We start from the raw sequence: 22,448 nt of genomic DNA on the forward strand, positions 1-22,448 counted from the left end.
ACGGTGGGCCTGTTTGCACCTTACTCCGACGTAGAGATAGGTACTCGAGGTAGTTTGATCGCCATGAGCAGCTTATGGTGGTCGTGTTAGTGGTAGTGGTGGAATTGTATGTGGTGTTGTAGTAATGGTGGGAAGAAAGGTGGCACAGTAGGAACGATCGAGATCGTCAGTAGGTCAGTGGGACGTGGCTCGTGGCCGAGACGAGCGTTGCTCGCACCTTCAGTCGGTCCCCGTCGGCCAGGACAGCCACCTCTGGGCCCGTCCATTCTTCCTATATCGCGCGCGCGCAACCTTTTTTTTCTTATCGAAACGTCGTTGAAAAGAATGGCCTGATGAGGATCAACTGTTAGCAACGCTTCGTTTCGTGCGACAGGTGTGACTCGTCGTCGTTTAGGGTAGGCGAGAGAGGAGAGAGAGAAACAAAAGAATAAAAACGGAGCAAAGAAGAAAAACAAGAAGGATTATCGCAGAACTCGGCGGAACCAGGTGTGAATCTTCCAACGTTTCCAGATAGACGAAAAATTTGTTCTCTTACCTTTTTATTTTTCTTTGTTTTTTTCTTTTCCATATATTTGGAATGTTGCGTTATCTTCTTTTTCATCCTCTTATACTATCAATATTGGGAAACGTATCAGATTACATTGTTTGCGAAAATATATACGCGATGTAATAATAATCAAATTAGTTCATGTTACGAAAAGGTAGACTGGAAAAATGTTATCGAACGTTTAAACGTTTTTTATCCTTTTTAATTAAAGGCCACGAATTCGAAGGAAGTGGGTCGGATGCGCGTTGCGTATGAAATGTTGCATTATCTTCTTTTTCATCCTTTTATACTATCAATATTGAGAAACGTATGAGATTACATCGTTTACGGAAATATATACACAATGTATAATAATTAAATTAGTTCATATTACGAAAAGGTAGACTGGAAAAATGTTTTCGAACGTTTAAACGTTTTTTTTATCTTTTTTAATTAAAGGCAACGATTTCGAAGGAAGTGGGTCGGATGCGCGTTGCGTAACATTCTTCGGAGAGGATCGGACAGGTAGACGTGCTACTTGTGCTTCCGGCTGGCGACGATTGTTAACAAATGCACTCTTCTTTTTATTCTTATTCTTTTTCATCTAATTTATATTTCGCGCGTATTTATTTATTTCCTGTCTTTCTTCTATTGTCGGTGACAATCATCTACAGAGTGCGGACTCAAATGGGGAAAAGAATAACGCGAACGAACTGCGTCTCCTACGATTCCTTTTAACTTGATTATATTTTTTGTTTTTTTTTTTTTTTTATTACAGAGAAAACACGAACATACGATGGAGAGGACGTGGCGGAGTATACGAAAGAGGGCCTTTATCTTATTGCTGCCTATACTATTCCTGGCCGTGAGTATAATTATCAAATTCATTTGTTTTTATTATTCTTAGCTTTTCTCTTCTCGTCATTGATTTTTAATCATTTACCGTTGTCGTGATCGTTCAAAATAAAATAAGTAATCATATTTATTTATAATAAATTTCCACTTGCAAAACAAGTTTTCTGTACTATCAATGGTACCGTATTAAATAGGTATATCCTACTATTTTGTTACTTTGAACAAAATTATTAGGCTATGAGTGAAATGAAATTAGAAAAGAAATAATTAGTTACCGTTAATTCGTTAATTGTAGATAAAAACGGTTACGCTTAATGGTCTCTTTGTTGCACATGGTGTACTGCTTGATAACCCAACGATAAGCTAGGCAGTTTCATATATCTTTTTAATTTTCTTGCATTCCTTAAGACGTTATCTTTCTCTCTTGCTTTTCTTTTTTTTTTTCTTCTTGTTTCTTTCATCGAATCTCGCCATGCATTGTCATCGTCGTTGTCATTTATGTTTAGTAGTTGGTTAGCAAGGATTCCGTTTTACATTTCCCCCTTGGAGTGACAGGACCGGTCGTTAACGCGAACACCGCTACGTTGCGTTCTCGTGAATCCGGTGAATCTATTTTATGAGCTTCTCCTATGGCTACTAGGATTATTTCACGCTTTCTCGCGAATATTGTCCGTGCGTTTATCGACCTCGCATCGTGTTTAATATCCGATGAAATTTCGCTAAGGCGAGACCGTGAAGACGTTGCGAGAGAAAAATGAATGTTCCATCGTGGGCCCTTAATAAAGGTTTACTTTTTTATGATAGATATTTTTTCTTTTTTGGCAAAAGTTTATTTTTAAGTGATCGTATTAACAATGGAGTCATTAGCGATCATTTTCATTATATAGATTTTGTCAATATGATTATGCAATGATTACAAAATATATTGATATCCGTTTTATGACAGATATTTAACAATGTGTATTCTTGAAATATTTCTAAATAAAGAAGAGAAAATAAGTTTCGCTAAAAAAAAAAATTTAACGTTTCTATTTTAATCATTATTATTTATACTTGTAATGTTTAAACACAATTTTGTAGTCATTAATAGAAATTGGATTGGAACGTTTTGTTGTTTAATCGTACAAGTTACGTACCATATTATTTGTTCTTGGAAAACTGGAAAATTCAGTATCACTCATTCATAAGAAAAAGAGAGCGCGAGAGAGAGAGAGAGAGGGAGCCGCTATCCGTAACACGCCACGTGCTGTTACTCTGGAATTGATACGAGAAAAAGCCGAGAGGAATCGAGACGAATCCCTTATATTGCCGCGGGCCATCTTTTGTGCTACATATGTATATATATTCCTATACACTACCAACAAAGCGATAAAATCCGTGGATACATTCGAACGTATTTGCGATTTATTTTGACAACGATTAATTCCTTATAAACGTCATGACAATAGAACCAAAAGCATTCATTCGTCCGAGAGTCTTTTAAGTTTCTTTTCAAATTCTACTCGATTCTTTTCGAATGCAATTTAATGAATTTACTTTTCCAAATACTATTAACATAATATAAGCGACATACATTATTCATTCTTATCAATTGTTATAACATATGCTTTTTATTTTCTCTCGAATAGAATAAAATATATTTTATAATTGTTCGGTCAAGCGATAACATTTTTGTGCCTATCAACAATTATGATCAACCTCATAACATAGTTCATAGAGACTAAATTGCAATAACGTATGCATATGAGCGAATGGGGGAGAGTCTTGTTTCAATTGATACAAGAATGTAGGATACTGTTATTGTATACCTATAAGATGATGTATGGTCTCAACTTATAGGATATATACATTGAATAAGTACGGTCGAATACGCGATCGGTGCATGAATGAGGAAAGGAAAGAAAATACTGTTGAAGGAAGAAGCTATTTGGCCCGGCGCGCGGTGTGCGGCGGAGCGGAGATAGTAGGTCAACGCGTCGGACGTATTGCCCTCTTTTGACTCTACTCTCTAGACGGTGTTCTTTCTCTCTCTCTCTCTTTCTCTCTTTCTCTCTTTCTCTCTCTCTCTTACAACGTATGAGAGAGGTGGCTCGAGACGCGATGCGTAGCGGAGCAATACGTAGCGGAGCGTGGACGATTCTAGTCGACTTGCACCAGAGGATCAACAACAACTTCTTTCTTTCTTTCTTTCTGCATTGGTGTTGTAGCAGCTTTCTTTCTCGGGAAACCTCTCCCTTGTCCTTTTCTAACTGGCCCCTCCCCGCCCCTGCCCCTCTAACCCTCCCCTTCCTGTTTCCGTTCTTCTTTTTTTTCTCTCTTCTTTTTTTTCTTTTTTTTTTTTTTTATCAAACGTCAGTTAAAGCGCACCACTTTGTTTTCTCATTCTACACATTTGTATTTAACGAATGTTGCACATTTGGAAATGTGAAAGTTGCGGGCATGTCGTGTTCGTGTCAAAAGTATGGAGGAAGAATAAATATTTCTATGGTTTCTTCTGTTTTTTGTTTTCATCTTATAAAATAAGGTTGATCGATCGATGCTGTTTAGTTTCTTGTGAAGAGAAATAATTAGAAAGCTGTGTATATACTTTCGCGAATGTTTTTGATTTAATTAGTAATATGTAATTCTTCATGATCGTAATGAGAAAAGGGAAGAGACTTTTGTCGATTTAATGGATCGTTAATAAGCTGAATGTCTTTTTGAATGTTTTTTTTTTTGGGAGGAAGAAACAAAGGATACGGTTTTCTATCGGTAGAGATAACCTTCTTTGCTTTATCTTTCGCATGGGGAAAAAAAAGGGGAAAATCTTGGAATGCGTCGTCATTAGTAGCTTCCGCGAAACGGCAATTTTTTTCTCTCTTTTCTTTTTTTCTTTTTCCTTTTCTTTTCTCTCTTTATCGAGCGAATGAAAATGTTTGCAACGTAAGCTTATAATTAGAAAGAAACCGACCTAGGCCACTAATTTATCGTGGGAATAGTTCAACGCTAGTTCCCAAATGTCGGCAGAGGCATCTATTATTCTCTCGATTTCTCTGCACTTTCTAGGATATACTGTATTACATAGATCTAGAAAATAATTTTTTTGTCTTCTTTTTATCCCGCTTCATTTTCATGCATTTAACGTAGCTCACGCAAATGTGAATAGAGATTGAAGCAAGAAATGTGTCGAGGAGGTATCGAAATAAAATTAAACGGCATTTAAATCAACATTTAATTTGTACCAAATGAATATTAATATTTGAAAATTCATAGTATAAGGTAGAATTGTGTAATGAAACGATAAAACCGCTATTGGTAATTCATAATGGATAGGAAAAAGAACACGTTCTTGGTGGTTCGACTCCGAACGTGCAATCTTGCGGACGACCACAAAGAGATGCTTTTTCGTTGAATAGACTGTTTAGTGTTGAGCTTCGTTCGTGATCATCTCGTAATTCGAGATTAACGACTTAGAAAATCGAGCTATTCTCCATTAATAATAAGTTTTATTTATTAACCTTTTTCTTAGAATATATTACAGAACAGATCGTATTAATATTGTATTCCTACAACATTCTTGTAAGGAAATATATATATATATATTGCATAAGTAGGCAAATATTTCACAATCAGTCGTATTATTTATATTAAAAAATTCATTTAAATAATATTTATTTGTTACTACTTCCAAATAATAGTCCTCGCGTTACGCGTTACTTCTAGTTATGATTATTTGGAAAAAATAGAATTGGATTTAGAAAATCTCCTTTGCGAGAATGATTTTTCTTCCCGTTTTCTATTTTCCGGAAAAAAGTTTTACACGTCCTTAATGCAAGCTCGTTTCGTCTGGTCCGCAGGGGCATAGGGCAATGTTCTCTTTTAATTAAAATCCCAAATAGAGAGTTCTATTCTTAAAAGAAGGCAACACCGGTTAACTCTCCCGACTCAGTTCTCACGATACGTTCTTTGTGCAGGGTTCCTCTGATCGTTTCCTTTTAATTAGATCGCCTTCAGCTTCTCGCGCTTGTGACATTAGAACGGTGTCAAACCTTACTCAGGAGTTTCGATTTAAAAGCCGACTTTATTCTAAGCTTTTCGGAGGTACGATTCGTTTAATTGCCTTCTAGCTTATTAGATGAACGCGGGGTGTTAAATGAATACGATAAACTTTTAACGTTAAACGAATAGAATTGTCTTTTTTTGCGAACGCGTGCAAAACTTTTCTTCGATGATAATGATGATTTTATTACATTTTTTTGTTGGTATCACTTCGTAATATTCCGTAAATTATTTAAAATTATTATTTCAAGTTGGAAATTGATTAAAATTTATGATCATCAATTATATTCATATTTATTTTTCATTGAATTTTTTGTCGAATGACGTTAAGTATACAGTAGTTGTATTATTGTAAAACATGTGCGTGCGCGATACGCATGTTGCTCAACACTAACCAACTGACTTGGCCTACTTTTTCGATATCATAACCGACGACGACGACGGCGACGACGACGACTACGACGATATTTTCTTTTCTCTACGGTTTAATCGTTTCTACCATTTTTTTTTAAGACAACGAGTCAACGCATTCGTTAATCCTTTTCTAAGACGAAACGAAAATAACATTGTTTTTTATGATCGCTTATCTCTCCCTTCCTATTTTTCTTATTTTATTTTCGTTCCTTATCAGTAATAACATTTGAAGTAATATTATATATTCCAGTCGCGCTATCTTAATGGATCATTTTAAAAGTGGAAGTAACTAGACGATAAACTACCTACCAACGTTTGCGATAATTAGGTACGAGCCCGTTTGGTATGTGCGATTTAGTGAAAGTGTGTCCGGTGTAGGAACAATATGTCTGGTCAGGTCATCCGAGGATAACAATGGAAAAGTGAAATCGTCGTTAACTTCTTACTATTTCTCCCTGGTTAACATCCTTAGAAACTTTTACAATTCGTTTTAACGATTTTCATCTTTTTATTATTATCCGATCGATCTGCTGATACAGATTTTTCATTTCGTTCTTTAAAATATGTCTACCAAACTTGCAAAAAAATGTATAATCGTTTACTGTATATAATACTCATCATCGATGATTATTTTAAAATTGTTAAAATAACAAAATCTCAAAATAGATATCCTCCTGATTCCTATTTAATATTTTTTGTACTAGTATAACGGTACGAAATAATATCGTTTCATATATTTTCAAAAGTTGTGTGCAAAATATGTAATATTATTTCTTTTTGAAGAAACTTCGTTGAAGGATCTTGCAATTATTATTAAAATATGAAAATAAGATTTGATGAGAGTTCTGATTTCGTAGGACCGTTCAATCACGATTCTTAACTTTCTGTTGGGAAAGTCTTTGTAAGCGAATCGAACACAGGTGTAAGTAGAACAAGACGGTTAGCAAGTATGCGTACGACCGACCTGGTGCCAATGAAGGTGCGAACCGCGTATTTCCTGTTCAACGTGAATCGGCCTCCTCTGTCGTCCGCCTGTGACGGCACATCTCGACTGATCTCTTTCTCTCTCTTACTCTCTCTCTATCTCTCTCTTTTTATACTTGTCCGTACTCCTATCGAGTCTATGACTCTTCGCTCCAGTTTTTCTTCTTTTGATTATGGATTTTACATTTTAATCTCAATTGTCAACTCATACGTATTTGAGATTCGTATTTTTTTACAATTAGAGATTAGCACGTGTTCCATTTTGTACATATACATACATAATCGATTTCTCGATCTATCAAAAAGGTCTTTACTAAAATTTCAATTGAAATTTGTAGATGAAAATGTGTGTTGCGTGATTGTGATATATACTTGGCAAATGAATGCTATGTAAATAATTTTATAAGTAAGCGTTGTGTTAGGATTAAAAGGGAAAAAATGTTCCATCTTGTTAAAAAAAAATATATTGTAATCGAATCTGGTCATGTAGGCGCCAGTCGTATCAAACCGATGTTGAAACCCCTGTACAAACGTACCTTTATCCGTATCACGATAAAGACCAGTTAGCCCCGTATACAGTTATCTTAGAACGCGTTTTCTTTTACTTCCTTCTATCTTTTGCATTAAAAAAACCATGTTACACATGCGCCCGCTAATATCGCGTTTACGAAAATATTCGAATCGAACATCGTTGAGCTTTAGAATTGTTGAACAATTTAGAACAGTTTAAAATATTCGTGTTTTGTTGAATTCAATTTTATCAGAATTTTAGTATTTTCATATTTAACAGTTATATTATTTTCTATTATCTGATTAAGTATATAATGGTAAATATAATATGAATATCGATATATGTCATAGAGTAAGATATTATAATTATAGTATTAAAATAGTACAATTCTAACCAGACCGGTTCAAACAGACATATATATGCACATAAGTCCAGCATAATTGAAAGAATTAGTACGATTGGATTTTTGATCGAAGAGTTGGTCAATTTGATTTTTCGACGATAAATGCAAATGTTTAGTGGCCTTAATCGATCATCGATTTGGACAAGTTGAGAGGATTCTACCTGCCTAGCGCATATATACATATGTCAATCGTGTTAACCTAGAATGCGAAATCGCCTACGGGGCGTTGGTTGTGCTTGGCTGCCGGCATTCTTCTTAGAGTTCGAGTCCTAAATTCACGTGAATCGAAACGCACTGTCGGTTACATGTATATGTATAGTTATACACGTGTAAGTATTTTCTTTTCCGAAAGCGATGAGAACGAGTCGAACTCGTTTTTCTTTGGAAACTTTGTAAAGAGTCAGACTAATCGTCGACCGCACATGTTAGTACCTCGGTTGTTCTAGTACGTGTCTAGAAAAGCAGCCTTTTCTATCTAAGGGTAAGAGCACTGGCAAACAGTTACAGCCATGCTCCACATTAGAGTGACTCACTCCGTCAGACTAGAACCTGACAAAACGTTTTACAACTGCCAATGACACCTACGGTATAGCGTTTCATCAACTTCTTTTATTCTTTAAATCGTTGATTGTACATGACGACTAAAGGATCGGCAAAACGAAGATTCAGATTGATTGGTATGAATAAATCGATAAGTTTCATAGAGTTTACTTTCAAAAAAGATTGATATATTAAGGTAATATTTGTTTGTTATTTCTTGTTACTTCAGGAGGTATCAATTGTTGAACCTTAACATAAAAGAACATTGTAATCTAAAAATCTATTCAAATGTTTAGATCGTCAAATTCGCTGGGATCGACGTCGTTAAGGTCGGTAAAAGAGAATTCCAAGGAATCACGAACGCCGAGTGTTCATCGAGTGATACGCAAGTTCGATTAGCATTCCGCGAAAGATTGCAATAGTCGTTGACGTTCAGTGAATTCTTAATGTTAGTTTCTGCCCCGCTTTGTCCATTTCCACGCGATCTTTCCTCTTCAAAAGAAGGGTCCTTAACGCGTCTTGCCTAAATTTTTTATCGACTCGACCGGCTTTCTTGCCGTTATAATAGCCAAGCGCATTTCGAAATGCGCCGAGTGGATTTTTAGGACGTGCCTTGTAGGTTTAGGGCATTCGAGCAGTTTTAGTTATACGTGGAAGTTAGCGGTACATTGAGATATTCCTTACCAGAATTTAAAGATTAATATTATGTAAATTTAGGTACGTAGTAACGAGAGTAAGAGAAAAAATATTAATTACGTAAATGTTTTAATGTTGAATTGCATATTTGTTATGTTTGTAAAGAAAGTGATGAAATGTATATTTAATGATGTAATATTCGTTCATATATCATATATTGTATAATTTATGCGGTAGATTAATACAATATTAAAAGTGCATAAAGATATAATAAAATGATGAAATTTGTAGGGTGTAAAATGCGAGGCACCGCTCGTCGACAGTAGCGCTTTGCCATTGGAGCACAGATCGGTTTACGGTCCACCGGCGCAATATGGACCTCCCACATCTCACGGAGCGGAAGAGAATTGGCCTTTGGCTTCACCCGACACACCGCAAATAAAGCATCTACAGGTGCAATGCGAGAAGACGCATATGCGGGTCAACATCGAGTTCGATCGACCCTTTTACGGTATGATCTTCAGCAAGGGTTTTTATTCGGACCCCCATTGCGTTCATCTAAAACCAGGGACCGGTCATTTGAGTGCAACTTTTGAGATCTTCTTGAATTCGTGTGGCATGACGTCTTCGGCCAATCACAACGTAGCCGCTTACGGAGCACCCACGCCATCGGGTAGTTACGTCGAGAACACGATCATAGTTCAATACGATCGTTACGTCCAAGAAGTCTGGGACCAGGCAAGAAAACTTCGTTGCACTTGGTATGATTATTACGAGAAGCAAGTCAACTTTAGGCCGTTCCAAGTAGACATGTTGCACGCCGTAACAGCTAACTTCCTCGGTGATAATTTACAATGTTGGATGCAAATACAAGTCGGTAAAGGACCATGGGCCAGCGAGGTATCTGGTATCGTTAAAATTGGACAGACTATGACTATGGTACTTGCCATCAAGGACGTAGAAAATAAGTTCGATATGCTGGTCAGAAACTGTGTTGCCCATGACGGCAAAAGAGCACCGATTCAGTTGGTCGATCAGTACGGGTGCGTCGTCAGGCCTAAGATCATGTCCAGGTATGAGTATAGTATCCTTATTTTGCTCATTAGCAATCTACGAACAACGATCGATAACAATCACTCTATCGTTTTCATTCGAAAGGTTCCACAAAGTGAAGAATTTTGGACCGAGCGCTTCTGTCGTCAGTTTTGCTTACTTCCAAGCTTTCAAATTCCCCGACAGTATGAACGTTCATTTCCAATGCGTGATTCAAGTCTGCCGTTACAATTGCCCCGAACTGAAGTGCGGTCATCCGGGCTTGGAATACGGTGCACCCGCTGCTTCCTTGTCTCAGGATTACGGTACTCCGGTCCACCAAAGCGTGTCCTCCGAATATGGACAACCCCCGTTGCCGGAGTATAGTGTACCACCTGCTTATCCCGATCCCAGGCATCCTAGTGGACCAGCTGGAGCTTACAGGTGAGATAAATTTATCTTCATTTTCTATTCATTGAACTAATTATGGATGGAGAATATCTATTATTCATATTTATGCGTTTATTTTTGTGTCCGGAATCCATCAGTGAGCCGAATCCGGATGTGGTCCCAGCACCTCAAGCGCAAACGTCCTCATCCTCGCCAAGTTCAACGCCTGGCGATGCGACGGCGAGTAGTTCATCTCAGAGCTCTAATGATAACATACATCTTCCTCCACCTCCTCTACCCGGTCACCCAGTTGGAGCTTATCAAACTGTCAAAAGAAAAGGTACGGCCAGTTCGGAGGAGCTCGAGGGTAACCTAGCCACCCTCGGAGGCCGACCAAGGTCGGTCGAAGGTTTTCCAGCCGAGCTTAGGGGAGCTCGGAGACGAAGACACGATCGTTTTGAGGAAGACGATGACGTGAGTTGCGATTATATTGTCTTAACATATCTTCACCATTTATTCATATTGATTTTTGATAATCCAATACAGATATTAGCTATTATATAATTATTTTCTATTATTTATTCGACTAGGATTTAAAGCATTAATTATTATTATCAATTTGATTTCAGACATTCTATCATACAGTCTCTCTAGTCACGAATCATGTGTACAAACGAGCTGCCCAGGAAATGACGGACGTTAACACGTCGAGAATTATTCAAGTAGTAGCACCTGGTGACGTAAATTTTGCGTTGGGAACGACGAATTCTAACAACGATACCACTGTCGTAATACAAAACGCCAGTGCTTCGACTGATCCTGAGACGATTTGTATGAGTTTGCCAGGCTTCGTTGGAGGTCTGGTTATGTTGCTGCTCGTAGTGGTCGTAGCATCTCTCGTTGCTGCTTTCCTCTTCGTCAGGGTACGTTCGGTTGATCGGAAGAACGTTGCAATTGGAAGTACTTTCGTTCATCCGGCCTACGCCACTGACAATTGTACCGTACCGAATCCTGAGTTCATCAAGGTCGCCAATTGAGAAGACGTTCTTAGGTCTAACTACTCGAAGGACCTCGAATAAGGACCTCTTATGGGGGTTGGTTGGTTGGAAAGAGGGTGCGTCGAAGATCCTAAAGGAAAGGACGAACCCTTGGGACCGCTCGTCGAGACGTTATTTCGTTCACGACTCGAGATTTATCGGGGATTCCATCTCTTTATTCTTTTCCTTTCTTTATTTCTTTTCTATCTCGCTTTTTATTTCTATCCGCTCTTTTATTCTCCCGTTTCTTCATATTCGTCGCTTATCGAATCGTTTCCTTCTCGGAATCCTATCTCCTCCCTCTCTCTCTTTTTCTCTTTCTCTTTACATACGATCAAATTCTCCACAGAGATATCAGAATACTTCGTATAGAAATTCGGTCATATCGACTTTCGAAGTCGAAGGAAACTTTCTCGTTCGCGTTGTGATCAAATTTCTCGTGTGTTAATCTATGAGAAGAAAACTCTGATGTTAGGAAGCGTCCTCGATAAGATATGCTTAAATTAAAGCACTTATACATTTCTCGATGTATTGCAGATATATAATTTATTACTTTTGTTTACTTCTAATAAGCGAAAACATAAGATCGGTAGTTTTTCACGATCGATCGAGAGAACACGTAATCGAGGTAACGTTTTTCGCAGAGCGTGTCATCTTCTATGTTAGGTAGCCAATACACTTGCGATTTTGTCAGTGAATTTTGTAAGATCGCAGAAGTATCGGCTAAATTAGTTTTTTATAGACATTGTACATAAATCGCAGGCTATCGGAATTGTCTTTTGAAACTTTTGACAAATTTTCGCACGGAATCCTGCGCTTTCGATCATCACCCGTGCACACTTTCTTATTTATATATACATTCTCTCACACTCACTCACTCACTCACTCATTCAGTCACTCATACGTACACGCATGTATGTAAGATGTTTCGTTTTAAATCGAACCCTTCAATATTTCCCTTGAATAGTGTAATATGAACAAATTCGATAAAACTACAATAATTTGCATTTGTTCGAAGATGGAAATAAAGCGAATTTGTAGTTTATTTTTTGAAAAGAAATCAAGGCTATCGGTGTCTTTACGATCATATTATTTTTTCTTCTAATAATATGATAGAATCAAACGAAATAAATTTGAGGGTAGAAAATGTCTGCACGTGTATGCCACATTGGGATTTTATCATGTAACAATTTGTCGTGGCACCCGATTCGAGGAAAATATTTATTTTAATATTCGATTTTAAATGGGACAATTCGTACATACATACTTACATATTATACATGCATATCAAATTACGTGCTCTTGTTTTACTTGAGTTATTTCATTTCATCTTCATGGTAGCTCAGGACATATCGCAAACTTCGTGATTTGTCGCCAACGCGGAAAGTTCGTCCAAGTTTCCTTTACTCGGCGACTTTTTTTATTATTATTTTCGAATTTTTCTATTTATTTGTCTCTTCGCGACATTTTTATATTATTCTTAACAACACGAATACTCTTTCTTTTCTCTATCTATCTCTCTTTCTCACACTCAATCATCATTTTCATTCCCAGCCATTGATCGATCTAACCCTAACTTATTTTTTTCTCGCAATGTCGATTTTGTCTTCTCCTAATGTGGATACTTTTCATAATACTTCGTTTAGCGTTTAAGTTATAACGAGAAAAGGACAAACAAAATATTCTCAAGTCGAGGGAATATTGCATTACGTATGTGTTTTAAGCACAATCCATAATACATAAGGACAGATATGGTTTTTATTCATTTTTCTTTTTGTTTTTTAATTTATTTGTTTATTATTCTTTTGAGGAAAAACAAAGAACAATAAAAAAAAAAAATACGCGAAAATACAGGTCAGAAATGAATATACTACGAAACGTATATTCAATTGCGTGCGTCATTGATACTCACGACCTGACATTACATTCATTGTACGTACATATATGTGTTGTACTGTACGCGTAACAAAATAATAGCGAGAATGCGTCTACGAGAAATTATATTTTCGATTATTTCATTATTATTTTAATTATATTGATCATTTTTATCTATACGTTTACCTCGGCGTTTGTGTTTATTTTCTTTCCCGTCAATACTCAATACACAAAATACGGATCAAACTTGTTCACACACACACACACACACACGTTATTAATTAATATTTAATTTAAATAATAAGTTAAGGCTTTCATATATGATTGATGAATGGAGAAGATCACACGTACATGTAAATACATGCATGTAAATATGATGTGAGAGAAGGGGTTTGTATGTATAAAATGTAGATAAGTATTGCATATATGATATAAGTACATTATTTTTTTTATCTAAAGAGAATACAAGCAATCGATTAGATATATCGAGTCGTTAAACTGTAAGACGTAGGTATTATGATTTTTAATGATCGATCATTAGTTTTAATATTAAATTGTTTAACGGTGTAAAAATTAGACTCGATAGTTGTGTAAAAAGTGTAGCGAAACGAGCAGGTATGGTAAATTTAATAGGCAACTACAAACTTTATTGATAGAACATTATATACGTTGTGGATCGTTGGAAATATTGTTGCTTTATGAATGAGGATAGACAATATGGGGAAGGTCTTACGGTAACTACCTTCTCATGGTAATTTCCTTTACCTTGTAAGAGTCGATAGAGATGTTATAGCTCGTTAGGTAATATCATGTTTGCCATGGGAAAGGTGGAAAATCTATCTCAAGTGCTTATTAAGGTACGTATATTGTGTTAAAAATATGTTGATGCAGAAAGGAATTCAATTACTAGATATTATAAAGCGTTTTACAACACTTTCGAATTTCTCCATTGTTTAACGTTAGCTTAACAGATTATAAGTTAGAGAATAATTATTTATATATACTTTTTAAATAAGGGTTCGTATTTGACTAATATCGCGAACTTCTAATATATTTGATTACTCTTGATTAATCGTACTAATCGTATTACTATCAGGGTGGGTTCCTAAGTTCTTATTCCAACACTTCTGGAATTTACATCTGGAAGAAAATAAAAGTATATAAAAAGTTAAGTAATTTTATGAATTGTATCCTAATGTATTGTAATGTATGTACCTTTGTGCAGCTTTTCTCCAATCTATCATATCCTCGTAATATGAAGTCAATTGCTTATTATAATCTAATATTGTTCCTAACTCTATCCTATGATTTATATATATTATATATTATCATTTGATTATTTTAAAACGAATCTGCATATTGTCCTAACTATTATTCTACAATACATACCTGATGCTTTTAGCGCCAGAAAAAAATTGCAAACTGACATTTCTACGATCAAGAATTCGAAAACTTAGATATTCGTTTAACTTTAAACAGATTATTTTCATAATTTTGTTGTCGTCTTTCAACCTGATCGAGAAAGAAACAACAACCTTCAAAAATAATTTTTACTCTAACGCAAATCGATTTACATTTTTTCTCAGATACGTACCCAGATTCGAGATATTCTTTACGTTCCTCGACAACAGCAGCAGCAGCAGCAGGAATAACAACGGGTTTTTGATCAACAACACTTGCGATCTCCGTTTTTTCTCTTATCCTCGGAGTTTTCGTGCTTCCAGTAATAACGATCGTGCGATACATTTAATATCTTATTCTGATAAACCAAATTCGAAAGAAGCACTTACCTTTCAAGATTCTTTTTCCAAGCTGATAATAATTTTTCCAATTCGTTCGTTGATTTTTCCTGTGAATATTATTACTCCATAACAATGATTAATTATTAATGATATGGTATAATACATTATTGGACGATTCAATATAATGCTCAATTACTATCAATATCTATCACATAAGATGATTTAATCGATATAATATTATATAATATATGTATTATACAATACGTATATATATATATATATATATTTATGTGCAAGTATACGCTTAATACTATGATAAGTATATACCAACCAAATATACGTTTTCTATGATAGGTTCCTCGACATTGCTACTCCAGGTCCATAGAAAGGGCAACCCTCCGGGATTATCCTTCCAAATACCCCCGATCTGATTATAAGAAAGTCTGCGGAAATAATCAAGAAAGAGGGTTATAGATTGTGATTAAAAAAGCATTGCTTAAAAATACTAAAATTTCTTTTCTCTTCGCATTTTTCGCTTTTGCATTTTTATTGTTTTTTTTTTTCTTTTTTTTTTATTTAATTGTACATACCTCGTAGTGCCATTCTCGTCGAGAATAATACCGTTGCCTAGACTATCGAATATTGCAATTAATTGTTGCTTTTTCCCGATACCCATAAAGTCCTTGCCTCCTGGTGAGAACACGGTATATGTGTTATCTTGAAATTCATTAAATTATGAGTACTTTCCTATCCTAATTTTTATCTTATATAAAATATAAATATGTTTAAGAAATATTAAGTTCGTATAATAAGAAAGATAAAAGATGAGAAATATAGAGGGTGTTTTGAGTAAAGCAAAGCATATTGACGTATTATGAGTAGAATATAGTTTTTAAAAATCATTGAAAAAACACCCTATACGTATCTAAACCTATGTAAATGAAACAAAAAAAAAACAGAAAAAGAACTAAAGAATAAGGACAAATCTGATATTTGGTGAATATTATACAAGAATTGCAGCGGTAGATGAGGATCAATTACATTCTCGATTTTCCGGTTTGTCAATTTTGACGGCTATACGACCATTGGGATAAAAAATTTCGGCCGTTGTTGCATCGGGGTGGAAGGTCAAGAAGGGCGTGACACCATCTTCGTAATATCTTTTAGTTTCGTATCGGTATTTATTGAACCTGAAGGCACCCAAGAATAGACACGAGAGAAGAATATTACGATTAATTGCGACAAATTGTAGAAGTTCGCTCATCGTAGTAAATTAAAACGCTATCTTTCTCGCTAATATCGTCTTATTAAGCCTCGCTATCCTTCTTCCTCTGAAAGCTCCTACCACCGGTATCTTCACCTTCGCCATTGCCACCCCCGCCCCACCCCATCCCACCTTATCCCATTCCGCGCTAATTGTTAACTCGTTAGTAAGTAATAGAGAAGTTATTCTCGAGGAACAATGTAATAACGAGAGTTAACGAGATTCCGGCACGTTCTACGAGCTCAACCTTCTTTCGATCTTTTATAATATAGCACGTCGTTTATGGAAATTACCTATTCATTTTTTTCCTTTTTTTTTTATCATCTCGTCTTTCTTTATCTCTCCATAATTTGTCCATTTTAATTTCAACTAGGCCGTGCTTGTTTTTTTTTCTTTTCTTAAAGGGGAAATTATAATAGAAAATATTACAAAAGAAAGAATTGTGGGCGTGGTCTCGAGCTTCTCGGGATGTTGTAGGCCGTGACTAACGAGCAAGTATAATAAGATATTGTATAATGTGTAATTCTTAAATACCATCTACATACGACGATTGTTAAAAAATGCGAAATTATTATAATAGAAGAAACCGAGATGGAATGGAATATCGAAATACGAGTAATTATCGAAATGCGAATTGTAAATGTATACGTACCAGTCCAAATGAGGTTTTGCCATCTTGCTTTCGTAGACAGGTATTTTCCTCATAAATTTCCTAATAGGCAATACGGTCCAACCAAGCTTCACGAAGTGCTCGTCCGATAATTGGTATTCGATCGTGTTTGGAGAGCCTACAAAGTAGGAATCTCTCTAGGATGTGAAGCAGGATATATGCATACACACGGATGCCATTACAAATCACATTATTTGACTATGCGGCGAGTTAATTACGAAATACGATTCGCCAACCACTCGAAGGAATCTCGATTGACAATCGATCGATCGTAGTACACGCGTACTTTCGTTTCGAAATATCCTTCGTTTATAATTCTTTTTTATTCTCATTCTGTATTCCTTTTTTTTTTGTTTGTTTGTTTTTTTTGTTTACCAATATCGTTTTTACGGGATAGCGAAGGAATCGATCTTATATTCCAATAACGTGACTCGTTCGTCCTTGTATGATCTTCATTAGTGGTTAAACTTGACTCCATGAATTTGGAACCTCTTGATTTAGTGCGCCTTATATCCTCATCATCGATACTATTTCCAAGTACTGAATTAAACGTCAACATTTCTGTACCTAATTATAAATTAAATTTTTCTCTTTTTTCTCTCTATCTCTCTACAATTATACTTTTATCTTATACAATTATCTCATTCATTCGTAAAATTTAAATTCAAAAGGGGAAAACAAAGAAGAATGAAATAAGATTACAAGAAGAAACTGCGTGTCAATTATAATATTTACCACTGTAACTGAGTCAAATTTTTATCGATTAACGCATTATGGAATTGTAACGAACTTACGTGGCAAAACGTGATTAATGATGAAAAACAGGTTCTTCTAAGTAACGCGAAAGAAAGAAAGAGAAAGAAAATGAAAACATTTAGTTGGTATTTTACGTTAAATAAGAAAAAATACTAACCCATTTGATTGTATTTCTCTTTCGAAGGAAGATTTGACATTTGGTCATTAGCCTCGTATCCCTTGGGAACGTTTATTCGTTTTTCACGATTTGTAAGAAATTTTGGTTCTTTATCACCGTCACGATACGCCCATCCGCTTTGCCTGTCAAGCACATCTCCCTTTTTCGGCACAACTACCGAGACTGTTTTATTCCTTTTTTCTTCTCCCAATCGACGATAAGTCTTCTCAGTCTTTATACGAGAAGTCATTTCTTCGTCCTTTTTGATCTCTTTCCAGCCTCCTCGAAGTCGGCGTATAAGAGGAATTTTTTCATTCGTACGATCATGGATCATTTTGCCAGAACGTTCCTGACCTCTCCTCCTATTCAATCTCCCTCGAGAATCGTCCTCTTCTTTTCCTACAATCTTTTTTCTATCTGTTTTAATCTCAACGTTCTTGAGGTTACTCACTTCGAACGAATCACTTTTTTTATCAGGACCAATTGGATTTTTAGTCAAATATCTTGCGTCAGGTTTATCATCGTTTGTAATAATATATTCGTCGTCGTGGTCACCGTATTCGGTAATTGAATTTTTGTAATTGTGAATTATTTTTGGATCCACGTAACCTTTGATTTTATTTTCGTTCTGATAAAATAAGTCTTTGTGGACATAGTATACAGCGAGATTCATTAAACCATGAATTCTTTATATATTTAATTAATAAAACGAGTATTTTTTTTTTTAGATCGGTCAATCGTTATAAATTCTTATCTTACCCAGGATCGATGTTTGGTAAAATAGTTGCCATTAATGGAGTTGCCTTTAGGACGTTCCCATTGTTTCCACAATCCATGGAGATGTTCGGCATCTTTGCAAAAAGATTCGTAGCATACCGGAGGTAAAAACTCGAGTCAAACGGAAAATAATAATTCAAGATATTAATCTCTATCGATTTCGATAAAATTAATAGAATTAAATAAATGCAAAAGATGATTTACCAAATGACGAACTGCGTCATTAATAGCGTCTTTACAAAATCCACAAAGAATCTTACGTTTCGAGCAATTTTCTTCTAATTTACAAAATACAGTGTCACGAGAATGAACTTCTTTGTAATCCCTTACACGTTTCATCGAAATGCGAAATCTTAAAAAGTACGTATGGTGTCGTTAACAGTCAGAAAACGTTTTCAAAACGATCGAAGGGTAGAATCAGATTAAGTTTGGGATGAAATCCTTTGTTCTGGAGCAAATAATTTTTGCTTGTCATTTCATGATTTAATTCCTATTTACTATCGATATTTCATTTTAATCGATTGATCGACCCATCAGAATTTTTAACAAGCATTTGTTTTATTTTCGACGAGATTATAATCGATTCATTTTTAAATAATAATTAGACGATGAGAATAACTTTCTTGTTACTTCGTTTGAGTTTTTTTGAAGATCTATTAATAAACAGGATATAGCGGCACTACCTATATCTCGTTGGAAGAAATGTATTCACCAATCTTAGATATAAAAGATGAAAGCAATTTTCTAACAGTCAGCCTTATCACGACAAAAGAGGGGAAAAAAGACTGCCTTTCTAATATTTATAGAAGCCTTTATGGCGCCTTATGAAATTTATTTCCCTAGCAAACAAGACTCCACACTTTTATGCAGTATTCTCTCTTTCGCTTCATAATGAAACAGCGATATTGGTTTGAATATGACAAGAAGTTGGGGGAGAGAAGAGAGAAGTATAAGAAAGATGGAAGAAGAATGAGCGAGATAGGTATAACGAATTAAACGTACCCCCCCCCTTCCCTCCTTCCCTACTCTATTCAAAATTGATATACGAGCATCTATCTCCAATCGATTATATTGTTCCACGTGAAACTATGAAAATATTTAGTAGCATTTAAAATCTATCGTAACGACGAAAGTATCTTTTACGTCTAACAATTATATGATCTGGAAAAATTCGATTATCTTAACTAATATTATAATTACGTAGATTAGTTAAAATAACAAATTAATATATATATACTTTTATAATCACTAGCTTGAATATATTTTTGAAATTTGACATTAATTTATTTGATATAATTGTATCGGATAAAAAACCACCTTTAATATATTTGATTTTGTTCGAATTATTGTTTAAAGATACCTATAATTCGACTGTAACTATCGAAGTTTCGATCAATCGTATTTTTCTTTTATTAGGAACTTTTCAAAGTACAGATCGTGCTCGTCCAGAAAGTTTTTGAAAAATCTCTCTCTCTCTCTTTCTCTTTCTCTTTCTCTTATTTTGTAGCAGTCGTATTGAGAAAATGAAGTTTAATAATCAAAGTTTTTCCTTGGGTATCACATATATGAAAAGTTTGCGAGTTCGCGTTTTCTGCGCAACCTTTCTCTTCGTTGCATCTGGATTCTCTTTACGATAAAGATCGATCATTGGTTTTCCTTTCACATAACTACCTTCATATATTTCGAAATGAAAGAATGAAATAGCTATTTAATTACATTTTTCTTTAGCCGTTTCGTTCGTTTTTAATTTCAAACGAAACCTCCACCAAAATGACATTGATTAATCTTTAGTAATATTATATTAACTCATATTAATATTCTTTTATTATCCCATAGATATTATAATATACATATTTATACACATTCAATAGAAAAAAAGAAATATTTTTTAAAGCGTCAACGGAGTTTAATTCTCGCAGGGAATGCACTTTTGGAAATTTTATAACTTCTTAGCCGAAAACGAGAGAAAGAGAGAGAGAGAGAGGGAAAGGGAAAGGAAGAGGAAAAGGGTCTAGAAAGGAACACCCTCATCTTCCTTGGCATACTACATAGGTTGCTTCTCTACGTAATATCGCGAGAGACGCGACGATATTAATATCGTTCGTGGATGGAGTGGCACGATACGCGATGTGTGTGCTATGGTATGTATTATACGAACGGCAACGGGTGCAATAATCGTCAGAGGTAACGAAGCGAGTCTACGTTCTAGCATGCGAGAAGCCAAATTATTTTCTATTTTCTACCAAGAGAATTTAAATACTCTTCGCTTCGCTGACTAGCAAATTTGTTGGTATCCATGATGCGACAGCACATGCCTATGATTGCACTTGTATGCACGTTTGTTTAGAATAGAAATAAAAATTTTGTCAAAAAGTAACGATCACTACGATTCGATGAATTGAAAAGATGATGAAAATGATACAGATCTAAATCTTCGAAACTAACGAATCAGATTAAAAGGAAGCACGTTTTTGAAGAAGATAAATGATATTTTTATATAGGACAAGATTCAAAGTAAGTTTTTTGATCTTGACTTGATCTTTTATAGCCGACCTACACGTTGAATTGTATGTTATATCAGCCGATCAAAATGTTCGTACTTTGTAATACGAATCAAACGTTTTCTACATTTTTTCACACACACACAATTTCTAAATTCTATTTTTATATTAATTACTTTCAATGTTTTTCAATCTAATTTCTTGTATTTAGTAGAATTGAATTTTGATAATTTTTGATTAGTCTGACATATGTAAAAAAAAATGTTATCAAAAATAAATGAAAGAAAGGAAGAACTGCTAAATTTACTACGAATGAAGTTAAATAATAAATGTAAAGTTGGACGAATGTAATAGTAATCACTCGCGAGAGAGAAGGATAAAGAATCGTGTATAGAAGGTATACTCAATGATCTATTCGGATTTTTATTTTTTACGATCGAGATGACGACTATTTCATAGGAAAAGAAATTCTCATAAAATGTTATTTCTATTGCTAGCGTATATTCTCTCTCTCTCTCTATCTCTCTCTTTATTTCGGAACTCTTCAATTATTATTGGATTTCTTTCTCATCTTTCCCTTTTCGATCTGGCAGTTGAAAAAGTTTCGATTAACGTTTTTTTCTACGGCTCAATTCGAATCTCTCGAGCCTGCGATCGTTAATTAGCATCGCTTGTGTTCAAATTATGTGTTCGAAAGGAGTGAAAGGCTCACGTATATTCAAAATTGTAAGTATCCTTCGTTAGCAATATTTTTCCTATACATTTCGATCGCTGTTCTAACTTATATTGGAAAAAAGCACATTTCTTTTCTTTCGCTTAGAACTATAACACAAAATCAAGTTTAATCGTGTTTCTTAGAGTTTTAAAAAATATTCGCGCTAATAACGAAAAAAAGAACAACATTGAAACGATAATAATTAAGAATTTGATTGTTATGAGAATATATCAAAATGATTGGTTTTTATTTTTCTTCAAAACTAATGCGGACATTCCCGATTTCATAGAGTGGAATCCATGGATATGGTCCGTCAGTATGGACCATCGAAGTGCATTTTTGCAATAACAAACTCAGGACGAAAACTACATTGTTAGGTTTAGTTAGAAAGCTCGATAACCAGAGATAAGGCGGCATCGAATAATTCCCTAGAGGCTACCGTAAAGGATAACCGTAAAATCTAACTGCAGAAGGCTATCTCACTTTCTTTCTTTCTTTCTCTCTCTCTCTCTCTCTCTCTCTCTCATTTACACCTTTTCGAGCATAGTTCGTGGTCGCTATTGTTGCCAGTTCACTGGTCGTATTCGGACGATCGTTCTAAGGCGTAAGAGCACTTTCGTGAGAT

The 22,448-nt window shown here is 35.2% G+C and overlaps 3 protein-coding genes across 4 annotated transcripts; 1 reads left to right on the plus strand and 2 right to left on the minus strand.

Moving 5' to 3' along the window:
- Nucleotides 1-196: 196 nt before the first annotated feature.
- On the plus strand, nt 197-11,653 carry LOC122519234. The gene is made up of 6 exons (XM_043638574.1): nt 197-486; nt 1,305-1,391; nt 9,199-9,980; nt 10,066-10,383; nt 10,488-10,803; nt 10,959-11,653. The coding sequence occupies exons 2-6, from the start codon at nt 1,323-1,325 to the stop codon at nt 11,364-11,366; spliced, it is 1,893 nt and encodes a 630-aa protein (XP_043494509.1). The 5' UTR covers nt 197-486; nt 1,305-1,322; the 3' UTR covers nt 11,367-11,653.
- A 1,044-nt stretch (nt 11,654-12,697) lies between these two features.
- Nucleotides 12,698-17,096, minus strand: LOC122519279. Its single transcript, XM_043638636.1, has 10 exons — nt 17,088-17,096; nt 16,900-17,054; nt 16,025-16,173; nt 15,574-15,700; nt 15,315-15,426; nt 15,032-15,090; nt 14,836-14,958; nt 14,631-14,753; nt 14,457-14,543; nt 12,698-14,381 (listed from the first exon to the last, which is right to left on the minus strand). The coding sequence occupies exons 1-10, from the start codon at nt 17,094-17,096 to the stop codon at nt 14,300-14,302; spliced, it is 1,026 nt and encodes a 341-aa protein (XP_043494571.1). The 3' UTR covers nt 12,698-14,299.
- Nucleotides 17,097-17,225: 129 nt separating this feature from the next.
- Nucleotides 17,226-19,002, minus strand: LOC122519236. Of its 2 annotated transcripts, none has more exons than XM_043638578.1 (3): nt 18,812-18,994; nt 17,831-18,718; nt 17,226-17,457 (listed from the first exon to the last, which is right to left on the minus strand). In XM_043638578.1, exons 2-3 carry the CDS (start codon nt 18,501-18,503, stop codon nt 17,246-17,248), a joined length of 885 nt encoding a protein of 294 aa, XP_043494513.1. In that variant the 5' UTR covers nt 18,504-18,718; nt 18,812-18,994; the 3' UTR covers nt 17,226-17,245. The 2 variants fall into 2 exon arrangements, with proteins under 2 accessions (XP_043494513.1, XP_043494515.1); XM_043638580.1 differs by having other exon boundaries at nt 17,230-17,444; nt 18,812-19,002.
- Between the last annotated feature and the right edge of the window lie 3,446 nt (nt 19,003-22,448).

Source organism: Polistes fuscatus, unplaced genomic scaffold (assembly GCF_010416935.1).
Source record: "Polistes fuscatus isolate 324 unplaced genomic scaffold, CU_Pfus_HIC Scaffold3, whole genome shotgun sequence".
In the NCBI taxonomy this organism is placed as follows: Eukaryota; Metazoa; Arthropoda; class Insecta; order Hymenoptera; family Vespidae; genus Polistes; species Polistes fuscatus.

Excerpts from the sequence above, each read along its gene's own strand:
- LOC122519234 (XM_043638574.1), top strand. The coding sequence starts at position 1,323 with ATGGAGAGGACGTGGCGGAGTATACGAAAGAGGGCCTTTATCTTATTG. Across the intron at positions 9,981-10,065 it reads AGGCCTAAGATCATGTCCAG|GTTCCACAAAGTGAAGAATT; the intron begins GTATGAGTATAG and ends TTCATTCGAAAG. Across the intron at positions 10,804-10,958 it reads GTTTTGAGGAAGACGATGAC|ACATTCTATCATACAGTCTC; the intron begins GTGAGTTGCGAT and ends ATTTGATTTCAG.
- LOC122519279 (XM_043638636.1), bottom strand. Across the intron at positions 14,959-15,031 it reads TGGAAAAAGAATCTTGAAAG|CACGAAAACTCCGAGGATAA; the intron begins GTAAGTGCTTCT and ends TATTACTGGAAG. Across the intron at positions 14,544-14,630 it reads TCTGGCGCTAAAAGCATCAG|GATAGAGTTAGGAACAATAT; the intron begins GTATGTATTGTA and ends TATAAATCATAG.
- LOC122519236 (XM_043638578.1), bottom strand. The coding sequence starts at position 18,503 with ATGAATCTCGCTGTATACTATGTCCACAAAGACTTATTTTATCAGAAC. Across the intron at positions 17,458-17,830 it reads AGAGAAATACAATCAAATGG|TACTTGGAAATAGTATCGAT; the intron begins GTTAGTATTTTT and ends CGTTTAATTCAG.